This window comes from Colossoma macropomum, unplaced genomic scaffold (genome assembly GCF_904425465.1).
Source record: "Colossoma macropomum unplaced genomic scaffold, Colossoma_macropomum, whole genome shotgun sequence".
Lineage (NCBI taxonomy): Eukaryota > Metazoa > Chordata > Actinopteri > Characiformes > Serrasalmidae > Colossoma > Colossoma macropomum.
In genome coordinates this window covers 32498-45415 of record NW_023495256.1, presented here as the reverse complement: position 1 = coordinate 45415, position 12918 = coordinate 32498, and the positions used below count along the sequence as shown (strand labels likewise).

General features: G+C 35.1%; 1 protein-coding gene across 7 annotated transcripts in view; it reads left to right on the top strand.

Annotated features, from left to right (window-relative positions):
• LOC118801297 (NACHT, LRR and PYD domains-containing protein 12-like) overlaps nt 1-12918 on the top strand; it is a 75161-nt gene that overhangs the window by 46547 nt on the left and 15696 nt on the right. For 6 of the 7 annotated variants that reach the window (XM_036561546.1, XM_036561545.1, XM_036561543.1 and 3 more), the window contains 3 exons: nt 119-292; nt 1609-1782; nt 1953-2126. In XM_036561546.1, coding sequence (XP_036417439.1) covers nt 119-292; nt 1609-1782; nt 1953-2126 — 522 coding nt within the window. The remainder of the gene's footprint in view (nt 1-118; nt 293-1608; nt 1783-1952; nt 2127-12918) is intronic. The other variant, XM_036561544.1, reaches the window with a different exon arrangement.

The window sequence follows — 12918 nt, the reverse complement described above, 5'->3', positions numbered from 1 at the left end:
TGTTGAGTTGTTTCTCCTCTTGTCACTTAGTGGAACCATCTGAATAAGCTGCAAATATGCAAATATTCAGTCAGTTTCCTTTTACTGTTTTGTAAGATACTGTATTCTCCCTTTGCAGACTAGATTCTTGTAATCTTGGGGAAAAATCTTGTGAAAATCTAGGATCAGTATTACAACTGGTAAACTCCTCCCTGAAAGAGCTTGATCTCAGCAAAAATGACCTTCAGGATTCAGGAGCAGCGCTGCTCTCTGCTGGACTGAAGAGTCCACACTGTAAACTGGAGATACTCAGGTGAGATTTCTGTACATTTATTCTTGATATGCAATGCCGTATCAAAAAAGATGAGCAAATATATTCTTTCATCGTGAGACTTCATTCTTGATATTCAGTGTTTCACCAGCACATCTTTTTAAATCAAAAGGGTGTTTTAGTGAATTTAAAGAATCGTACAGTATTACATGCTGAAAATAAAATTCCTAGATGACAAGATCCAAATGCACGAAAGTGAAGCATGAAGGAAAAACTGAAAAAGGTGAAATAGACAAAGATAAATAAAAATGTCCCTCCCAACATGACTATGTTTTGGAATATTCATCAAACCTGTCAGAAGTCTGGTGCTGAGATTAATAACGGACCAATGCAACTAACAAAACAAAATAAAGCACAGTCTATTTGAGATTTTTCTTTTTTTAAATTTTGTTTACACAGAGAGCCAAATACTGTCACTGCATTAAAAGCATGCATCAGCTATGCATATCTTTACGTAGCAGTATTTAAAGCACAAATGTTTTAATTTTTTAAGATGTCTTGGAATGTACTACTGCTACAATAATGCTAATTTCCGCTACCACATTTATGAGTTGTAAATGTTCTGATTTTATGTTATCATGTTAATATTATGTTAATCAAACAGTGGTGGACACATGTATTGCATCTGTAACAGAAACAGGGGCATTTGAATTTCATAACAGTAATCCTAGCAACACACATTTCCATAGCAAGTAGTAGTTTTACAGTGACTGCTTTAATAATACTCAGCCATTTTCAGTTTTTAACCACTGACAGAAACCTATTTCTTTGACTACAGCTTGTACTCACAGTCAGTGACATATCTAGGACTTCCAGAAGAGCTAGAGTAACATTTTTCTCTTGCATCACTGGTACCACCTATCGGAACTAAAAATGTTATTGTTTGATTTCACTGTTACTTCCTAATCATGTTGGTTGAAATGTAAAATGCTTTTTTCTTACTTCCAAGAATTCTTCCTTTTGAACAAAAAAAACTTCATTCAAGGAAAATGAAGCCTAAACTAATAAAGTAGGAAGTTACACAGGATTAGTGAACTGTTTTGTCTTTATTGTGAAAATATATTTCTAAAAATGAGCTTCCTTGTCTGATATGCATGGTAAGTTTAACAGTTGTTGCTGATTACAGTCCCACTTTTATTATAAGCAAACTTGAGAAAAGGAAACACTTTTTGAGAAAAGGAAACACACTGTTGAGTTGTTTCTCCTCTTGTCACTTAGTGGAACCATTTGAATAAGCTGTGAATACTCAGTCAGTTTCTTTTTACTGTTTTGTAAGATACTGTATTCTCCCTTTGCAGACTAGATTCTTGTAATCTTGGGGAAAAATCTTGTGAAAATCTAGGATCAGTATTACAACTGGTAAACTCCTCCCTGAAAGAGCTTGATCTCAGCAAAAATGACCTTCAGGATTCAGGAGCAGCGCTGCTCTCTGCTGGACTGAAGAGTCCACACTGTAAACTGGAGATACTCAGGTGAGATTTCTGTACATTTATGCTTGATATGCAATGCTGTATCTAAAAAGATGAGCAGATATATTCTTTCATAAACTATACTTTCCATGAAAGAAATTCCCTTACATATGACTTTAAATGCACATCTCACACTTCACCTGTCTCTCCCTCTTTTCCCCTCTTCTCTGCAGGTTATCTGGTTGTATGATTACAGAAGTAGGCTGTTCTACTTTGGCTTCAGCTCTGAGTGCAAACCCCTCACAGCTGAAAGAACTGGATCTGACCTACAACCACCCAGGAAATACAGGAGTGAAGCTGCTCACTGCTAGACTGGAGGATCCACACTGCAGACTGGACATACTCAGGTACAGAAAGCTTTCTCTGTGCGTGTGTGTTTGTGTTGGAATAATTTATTATTATTATCATTATTATCGTTATTATTATTATTATTATTAACATGTAACAACACCCTTGGATAGGAGGGACATCCAGTGGGCTTTAAAAACTCTTGAAAGCTGCAATACTTGCATAATCTAAAAAGAAGCCATTCATATTTACACAGGCCTTATTTGCTCAGCACTGTCTAACTTAGCTTTTATATGTATAACTTTATGTCGTGTATCTTGCCTTTTGTGTTCAGACAAAACAGGAATCCATCCTGTCCATGTGTGTATATGTGTGTGAGAAAGTGTGAATATTTCAAAGTAACTGTCTTGATTGTGCGGTTTTGAACACTGAAGAAATTTTCCCTGTAGTGTAATATCAGGACTGTAGTGTTTTAGTAAGAGTAAAACAGTAGTTACTGTGCTGTATTAAGTGCAGGTGTAGTAAATTGGATGCAGTACTAAAAGTTGTATTACTGGATAATGTACTGCAGTTTTTTAATAGTAATTACATCCATTTTACTTCATTTACTACACAAATAAAACAAATGCACTACTGTAGTACTAAAATGTACATTAGTATCCAGTAGTACCCTACTGCATTCTGAACTGCTGTTTTTATATTCCATTAACACTACTTTTGTACTGTGTCAATTTTACTGTGTTTGTAATCAAGTATTAAAAAAACTGAAATAATAGTACCTACTTTACTGCAGATTGTAACAGTCTAGGATTATTGTAGTTGTAGTTAATTAAATTGATATTGCAGTACTAAATTGGATAAAGCAAAAACATAATTTGAGATAATGCAGTACGAGCATATTAATACCACACTGCTTCTAGACTTCTGTATCAAGTGTGTTATTACTATGCATTACTGCATTACTTCACACTGCATTTTTGAAAAATGCTTCATTATTGTACCAGCCAATCATCATGACCCTCTAAATTCACTAATTTTTGTACGTTTTTAATGCAGCAGCCAGCAAACAAGGTGAAACTAAACTTTGTGTGTGCTGCATCTTTTGCTATTCATGCACAATATAAAAGGCTACATTGATGAGCATAGTTGGGTTTGAATGCATCACTCTGAACTGGCTGCATTATAAGGACGCTCTGTATGTTGTGGGAAACAGATTTTCTAAACAGGTAGATGTTTTGTTATGTGCTAATATGGTGGCACTTGCTTTTTTCTTGTGACTTTCTTTTAGCGTGTGAATACTTCAGAAGCCCAGAAGGCTAAGATGAAAAAAAAATAAATAATAAATCACATTCCTGAGTCCATTTCTCCTTCACAAAACTTGTCACATGTCACACCAGCTTTGACCAGATGGGGCAGCTGTTTTTTTTTCCCTTAACATTTGGGGACCAGGTGAAAAAATAAATTCCTAGCTAACTTGCTAACATCGCAAATGTTCCCAATTTTTTATACAGTAGTGGGAAAAAATAAGTTATACAAGTGATGCTAGAAATATTTTTGCCTGTTTTTGAAATGTTTTACAGGAAGAATGAATATATGAAGTGAAACTTAGACTCAGCAACACACTTTCATTTAAGTTACCCTTTGTGGCTTCATTAGTATACACTACAGAGTGAGCATTAGATATAAAACTCTGGTCCGTCTGATCTAGATGAACTGTAGAAGGGTTCCATTAGCCAGTATGACTAAAAGCAATCACTAACACTATTTCCGAACAATGTGGCTTGTACTGTTGTTACCAGCTGGCTCTATATGGCAGCTCCCTGTATCATAAATGCCAGTGGTTTCTGTTACTTTTTTGCAGTGTAAATTAATTAGAGTTTATTTATTTTTTCTCACTACTAGCTGGGCGTGTTTGCTTGCTAAATTAACAGATTAATTTCTCCAAATCAGCTTAGTTTGAATAGATAAAGTTAGCAAGCTCTTTATGTCATCAGTGGATGATTCTCCCACACTTCAAAACAAATGTGACAGCACACCACAGAGCTCAAACCCACAGCTTTAGTTTTCTTGCATTAATGACAATAGAGAAAGATGGACTCTGGATGCTGTTTGATACAAGTTCTAATGACAGTAGGAGTATCACATCATTGACATAACAAGCCAGCTAATATTACAAAAATCACTGGCATACTGTACATGAAACAGACAGTGGCTTTATGTTAGACAGCTGTAAACAGCTTGGGAAGTTCGGGATCTTTCTCTCAGTATCCCGTGCTACATATACAGCGTCCTCCAATCAGATTTGTTTAAATCAGCGCTTTGACTAGCAGGAACCCACTTCTTCCTTTCACTTTTGTTGAAAGATTTGGCTCTTTCAACATTGTAACACACAAGAATAACAGACCAATTTTGCTGCTGTTGTTTGGAGCAGAAGTGATTTAATTCTACTAAAGAGATTTAATGCTTAACCAAACTGAAGTGGGACTCGCTGTGAGAAAAGTCTATAGAAGAGAAAACCTGAGTCAGCAGTGTGATTAAAATGACTGAGGGAGTTAGGAGAAAATATTAAGACACAAGAAGAACATAAATATTTTAAAGGATAAAACAAGCAAACAAAATCAGGCTCAGTAGAAGAGAGAGCAGATCTGATGAGTTTATTTTGCAGGTTAATTTAGTTCATTTAGATTATTTAATTAACCTGATTTCATGACACGCTGCATGCAGTGTGGCAATAAATTGTGACCATAAACTTGTTCTTGGACGAGTGGGTCATGAAAAACTACATCTGGGCATTTTTGCTTGTTTTTTTTTAGTTTTAAAAAATGTCCATCTCTGAAATTAATTTAAGGCTTAGTAAATAGTGTGTTTACACATGTAAGACTTAACAGTCAAGGTCTTAGAGTCAAAAATGCAAAATGGAATTCCACCTGTGTTTTCAAAATTGTAAATAATTAAATTGTTGAGATGTAAACAAATTCATTCAGAGTGGTTTGGTGTGAAATGCTCCATTCTGGAGAAATGTACCCTGAGTGAATTTGTCACAGCTGTGTTGATAGGAACCAGATGTTCAAAATGTTTAGTGTCTCTAAGCTGTTTCACCAAACGCTATTACACATGAAGTAGTTTGGAATATGTTGCCTGATGCCTGGAACATTGTTTTACAAACGTTTTGAGAAGATTTTGGCCTACAAAGTGTTTTTATAAATATGTTTTTAGTGGAGAGAATTCTATGTTGTAAGGTAAAATTGTTCTACAAGAAAACTTTTTCAGAACTATTTTACCATGATCAGTATTACATGTAAACATTATGAAGACATGTGTAGGTGCACTGGTCATTTTCCATTGAGAATAAACTGACGATGTTTGTGTTGTTGACATCGTGAACTCGTGGTTCTTGTCACCACATCAAACCACTCCGACTGAAGTATGTCGAAATTTTGAAAACTCTGTGGAATTCCCCTTTAAAGCTGGTTGTTTGACAGAGAGGTCATGTTGATGAGGTGTGTGGAAAAGACTGGGTTTGTGCAGCTCGAGTTAGTTTAGTTTTCTGGTTTAATATATCAGAACCGAAACCTCTTCAACCCTTATTGAGTTCCACTGTAGCACAAACTGTAGTCACAACATGTCTGTACTTCAGCCTCAAGTCTCTACTCTGAGTCTCTACTCTGTGCTCCCAAACTCATTCTACAGAAAACCAAGCTGTTCATAAATCTCCTACATTCTGCTTTATTCAGGTATTTGCTGCATCAGTTATATGAAGAACTCTAACTGATAGTAGATCTATAAACTATTAAATTCAGTGGTGAACTGTGACTATTAGAGGCTTCAGTTTGGGCCATAAATGTCAAAACTTGATCAAACTGAGGATAATAATGCTAATTTCTGATAGCACCTCTGTGTGATTCTAGTAGCATGCTAGCACAAAGCTAACAGCAATTCACATAAACATTCACCTTCAGTTCAGCTCTGAAAGCCTCATCACTGGAAGACCTGGCTTGTCTGTTTCTGCCTGGACACCACAGAGAATAAAATTCTGATTGGATAATTTTTCATTAAGCTTTTTGAGATTCTGACCCACTTTTATCTGACCAAAAACTTAACAGTGAAAGAAAAGAATTAATTATTACTGTGATTATGCTGTTTAAATACAAGCTTATGGATTGTATTAAATTTAAAAGAACCAAAATACAGATATATATTTATTTACTTCACAGAAATCCTAGATGCCCCTGAGGGTTCCTCGCTGATTAAACATTGTCTAATTAATTTTACAGCATAGTCGTCTGTTTAATGTTGAAGACTAGATTCCATCTAAATCACATCCAGCGTCAAGTCCTGCTAATGCTGCCTGCTAATGCTGAGTTTGGCTGCCTGTGATCCACGTTTTTTTGTACCCATTTAATTTTTGCTCTTAATTGTTTTTTCTTTGAATGTGAAACAAAATATTAGAAATATTTGTGACAGATGATTTAATTATGTTCATTATCTCACTTTCTTTTAGACCTGAAAGGTAGATCAGCATCCCAGCTTGCTAACACAAACATTACTCCATACATTAATCATCTTTAGTCCATCAGTATTTCATTTTAACTCATTTATTACAATCCAGTATAATCTACTTAAAGTTATGTTATAATGGTATATAACTGTGTATGAACTGAAATACTGTATTTTGGATGGTTGAATCTGTGTTATATATTTTAAATATCTTAACTCTGGCTTTGGCTCTGACTTGGTTAAACTGCAGTGTCATGCATCACTAGGGGGAGTGAGAAGGGGGGGCTGCAGAGTGCAGACCTGCCAACCTGTATGTATTTTGTGTAGCAGGCACACATTTTGACATCACAGTATGCTGGTACGATTTGGCACTATAAACTACACAAAAAGCTGGTGACGCCTATGTGTTCATTTGTGCTGTGCAGAACTCAAATCTGACAGTAAGGGGCAGCAGCGTCCAGCCTTCTGACAAATAAAAGAAGAAAAGAGTTCGACCAATCATACCCCTCCCCCCGGTGACGGTGCTTTTAACTGCTTTGTAAAGATAAACAGGCTGGGACGGAATTTCAAATGTGGAAATTTGAATTTGTGAACTGAGTTAAGTTAACGCACACCGGCCAACTTTAGGACAGTATTTAACATTAATAATATTAGTCTAACGGTTTGTAATTTCTGAGCTTGTTTGCTCACCAGGCATTTAAACTGGCAAAGTGACGTTAAGATAAATTGTTTGTGTGTCTCTTTTCATAGTAACCTACTGTGTAGCCATGACCTAACCTGCTCTTCCAGGCCACAGTCCTTTATGATGGCTCTGCCATGGCCTAACCCGCTAGCCACAAGCTAGTTGTAAGCAAACACCCAAGATGTGAAATAACTTGCTAGCCATGACCTTCTAACATGAGCTGACGCAGTGGCCATGACCGAACATTTTGTTTGTTCAATAATCATTTTAATATATGTATATATATATATATATGTATATATATTGAAGTATATTTAAGGGAGCATTTTTATAGAAGAAGATAAAAACACTCTTAACATTGAGTATAAGCTGATGTCTGAAGTTTCAAGTATCTAGGAGTTCCCTGTGTGCTCTGTTTGTGCAGGGGATAGGAATGTTTGAACCAGGGGGGCCCCTCAATTTAAAGACCCATAGGAAGTAGGCCTCTCACTTTCTCCCTTCTTCTTAGTTCCACATAGATGAGATCATTTTAAAAAGAACCATATGCTCTGTCTCCTGTTTCAACAACAAGAACCATATATATATGCTGTTGGTCAGTCTGTTCGGGGAGAGGACATTTAGAATTGGCACGGATCCTCTCTCAGGTACTTTATAGTGCTTGATATGATGCTGTTTTACTATGTAATAAATCTTTTGCTAGCAACTCAGTATCGGCGGAGTTTTTCTAAACACCATCGCCACTAAATAAACAATAATATATATATATATATATAATATATATATATATATGTTATGTATAATATATATATATGAAAATTATTATTGTATTATCTAAACCACATACACATGTACAAAGCTAAAACTATCTAAATTACACACGCACGCGCGCACACACACACACACACACACACACACACACACACACACGCACACACTTAGAGGTTAAAACATTTATTAGTGGTAAATTTTTTATATTATCATGTTAAAAATTATATCACTGTTGCAAAGCAAGATTTTAGCTCTGGTTTTGGACCCAAATACAAAGGAGACACAAGACACTGTTCACTACACTTTACTTCATAAAACTCATGAATTACTGAAATGAATCTGAATCATAATGAAATTAAGTACAGTTCCAGATAATTATATGTAATATTTATAAATGATAAACACAAACTACAAACCGACTGTTTCTGCTTTCAGTTTCCACACTGGTAGCTTTTGCATGTTGGGGAATCTTCCTTACAGCAGCTGTAAATAATAAAATGGTCTAATATGAGAACAGATTCAATTCAGTTCAGCTTAGTAATAATCTGATAAACTGGAAACATACTATATAGAAAGCCTCATGATTTTTTAATATTAAATAAGTTTAATAATTTTGGAGAGTTTGAGATTTTTACTACGTACACAAAACAGATTTCAGATCTGCAGATTCAGAACTTTTTATAATTGTGCTAATTGATTAATTCATAATCGAAAGTTAAGTCAGGTGTGCTGTCATGGAGGTAAACGTGTCCACACAATGACTTGGCTGTCATTGTCTCATAACATCTCGCATTAAAAAACAAGAAATCCTATAAATTACTTCATGTTTATTTATACATACTTTATTATATTTTTAACAGTAAAAATACTGCTTACTTACTGCTGAGATAAATAGTTGCTAAAGATTTTGTTGGATTAGTAAGACACGCACAGAACTGCATGTGTGATTGTTCTTCGCAGATGCTGCTTTAAAGGCCACAGAATAGTATTTGGATCTTTAAGCCCCTTTACAGAAAGATATTACATGAAATGGTTATTAATATGTTGCCCAACTACTATTCAAATATAATAACAGTGTTGACTGAAATATTATTATATTTATTATTATATTATTAACTAGAAACCAAAACATGAACCAAAGGTTTGTTCAGAAGTGAAAGTACTTTGGAAACAAAAATAAATTCTGACATGGCAAAAATACTTCATGTTATTAAATAAACACTTCATTATTTATTAATTTTCTTAATAAAAATGACTATACTATTTGATCATTGTGTTTTGAATGTGAGGCATTCTGGGTATTCTGGAAGTTCATTCTCAAAGCTATACAGCTTTCTCAGTTTTAATATAATCAACTGCAGCTCTGTTCACATTGAACATTTCATCATTTTTACAGCTTCCTACAATTTTTTGTAAACCTGTAATATTTTCTTATCGTGTAATTATGCTACACATGTATCTGTAACATAATAGGCTTTATATTGTCCAAAACAGTGATTTCAAAAGTGCCAGATTTATCACTATTTTACCATCATCAACACTACGTATTAAACTCAGCAGACGAGTATATATTAATGGTTTTGGAATAACACGTGATGTTCAGATGTCCACATACTTTTGGCCATGTGGTGGCCATGTGGTGACCAGTGTCAGTCACAATGTAAATATGCTATGATGGTCTCTTACCACTAAAGGGAGGAGTGGAGACAAGCTGTGCTGCAAGACTGTAGTCTGTAATTATAACTCTGCACAGAGCACCATGGTAGGTGGTCCTAATAAACCTTCAACTCACTGAAAGTAAACAGATAATGGGAGAAAGATTCTGTGTGTTTCTGTGTTCAGTGATCAATATTATTCATTGATAATTGTTGCAGAGTTTGTTTGAAAAACTTCCTGTGGTAGTAGATGCCTGCAGTATGCGGCACTGTCATGTTGGTGGTCCTGCTAACTAAAATTCTGTGGTGATTCTACACAATAGAAAAAACCATAGAATGGGAAAAAAGGTAAAAGGGCTACTTATACATGAACACAGTTTAAAATAAAAACATAAGTCTAGTGCCAACTTTAAAATTCACAACAACTATTTTCCCACCATAAAATGCTCCTGTGGAAATAGAAGCAGTTTTTAATAATTTAGTGAAACTATTCCTGCATTTGTCCTGCAGCATTACAATGTTGGTAAAATAGTGGAAAATTTGGGGACTATTTTGCCTCCCAGCGTCCCACCACCATTAAAAATGTTTTAGGCCAAAACCTTCTCAAAACTATCACAAGACAATGCCTCAGACATCAGGCAGTGAATTCATAACCATTTCATACAATAACTTTCTGTGAGGGGGCTTTTAGAGGTGGACGTCTGGTTCCTATCACCACCACTGTGAACAATTTTGACTCGCTAAGTTTCTCTAGAACAGAGCGTTTCACACCAAACCACTCTGAATTACTTTATTTACAACATAACTATTTAACAGTGGAATTCTCCTTTAATACACTGTATAAAGGCAAAACTGTGTTAAACAACCAGCTTGACAGACAGATAACAGGTTTCTATAACAATATTAAGAGACAGGCTTTAAGTTTTAATACCAAAAGATTCACTGAAAAAGTGTAAAATACATAGTAAAATATGTTTCATGCATATCTTACATGCTTTAAATGCCAGTTTATAAACTACAGCTGCCCCAAGTATTATTAAACTTTGTATGTGAAAGTGAATATACGTTATATATACCATTATATATACCATTATATATACACTGTAACAATCCCATAGAGATACAAGTGGAAATTAGCTTTATTGTAGCAACAATCAGTTAAACAAAGCTTACGTATAAGGTTGGTTTCCTGGACAGAAATTAAGCCTAGTCATGAACTGTTTTATCCTTTTAATGTAAAATCTCCACTGAAAATCCTTTGTTGTCCAGAACTGTTTAAATGCTATACACTGCCATCATATAATGAAACAGCCTGCATAAGTTCATGATCATATGGCAAAAAATCCTACTGAAATATCCTGTGTTGTATTTTATCTTAGGTTGTGCACCACAGGCAAAAAATCACCAGGGGTAAAATAGAAGTTAACTTAAGTTTCAAAAACCAAAATATATAGCCCAGCGCCCATCACTAGTGTTTCCACATCTATCCTGAATATTTACAGTTCTATTATTGTAGAAATCTATGTTAAATTTAGGGGTGGAGTCTAAGGAGAGCTCTCATAGCTTGGTTGGAGCAGAGAGCTCCATACCAGGTGTCTCATATACTGTGCTGAACGGGGGCTATTTTCGTGGTCATAGTGTAAGTAGAATATTAAGGGATCATCACAGTGTAGATGTGTGTGACAGATTCTTTGTATTTTCCTGATTGGCATGGCGGCTCCAAGCCAACGCAGAACAGCACAACTGTAAATGGAGCAGAGTTAGAGTGAATGAATGATCAAAAGGTGTGGTTAGGCGTGGCGCAGGAACAGCCAATCAGATGACTTCATCTCATTCCCTCTAAGAGATGTAAGAGCACTGACAGTGCAGCACTGTAATATTTCCCTAACAGTGTTATATTATTTATTATTATTTATTTATTTTGTATTATTTACATCTATAATAATCGCATTACAAAGGACAAAATAATTAGTGTCATTATTATTTTCATTACTATTAAAAACAATAAACAATGAATAGAAATGAATTTTAAATTAATAATTGAATTTTTTAAGGAAATAAAATTAGATGAACTAAAAACAAATATATTTTGCCAAGCACTGTTCCCTAAGAATTTGCTTTAGTCTTCCCGTTGTTGGGACTATGTGCGATTCCCGCTTACAGAGCCGCAACATATGGATAATTAAACACTAATCTGTTCTATAACTAAGTTTCAGTTCTTTAATAAATCTGATTGCTTGTTCTCATCATAAACGCAAAATAAAATAAAGTTCAGTCAAAAATAAAAGAAAGTTGAATAAAAGACTTCAGCCGTTGAGTTCTTTTGGAAGGAAGGAAAAGGCCCTCTTCTTTTATTGAGCTTCAGGTGGCAAGATGCCTCCCGGACAACCAAATGCAAAGTACATTACAGAAACATCATTTTTTATACCCTGTTTGGGGGCGATGAAGTAATCACCCCCTCCCTCTCACCTTTTCCCATGTCATTTTGATTCCCATTATTTCCTGATTCTACACCTTATTTCCGACCGCACCTGTCCTTGATTTTTTAAAACTTTCCATGCTTGGCTGTACCAAGCCGCCGCCATCCTTTCAAGGCTATTAATTAGCTCTTGCCTTATTAAACTGGTTCCAAAACTGATTGTGACTGGTTCCCTATCAGCTTACCTCACTCTTTGGGGGTCAACTTGCCCTTACAACAAAGTACACTGGCTTCTAGATGCTTCTGAACTTCAGGGACTCTCCAATAACAAAAATCCCCTAACTTACACACAGCATGGCCTATCCTTAGTGAGAGGATTAATACACTTTTGTTAATCAACTTTTAAGCATATGTTTATGGATTTCTTATTGATTATAATAGTAATATATTCATTAAAATACTACATTCCCTCCTTTCATGGTGCCCTCACCATGACCTCTGCAAATGTTTGATTATTTTGCATGCATAACACACAATAGATGTTATATGTTTACTGGTATATGAAAATCAAAGGTTACTTATTAGTATTAGTATGTGTCAAAAGGTTAAACATAGTGCACATCGAACCCCACAAATCATTTTTCAAAATTATTTTACCCACTTATATATTTCAAATTATATGAAATTATATGATTTAGTACACATTCCTTCTACAAATTACTGTCTGACTAAAGTAACCACAACCTGTGTTCCAAGACCTCATAGAATAATAATAAACAAAAATGTTCATAGTTAAAGTAAATTTAAGACCAGATTACGAGTCTGATGAA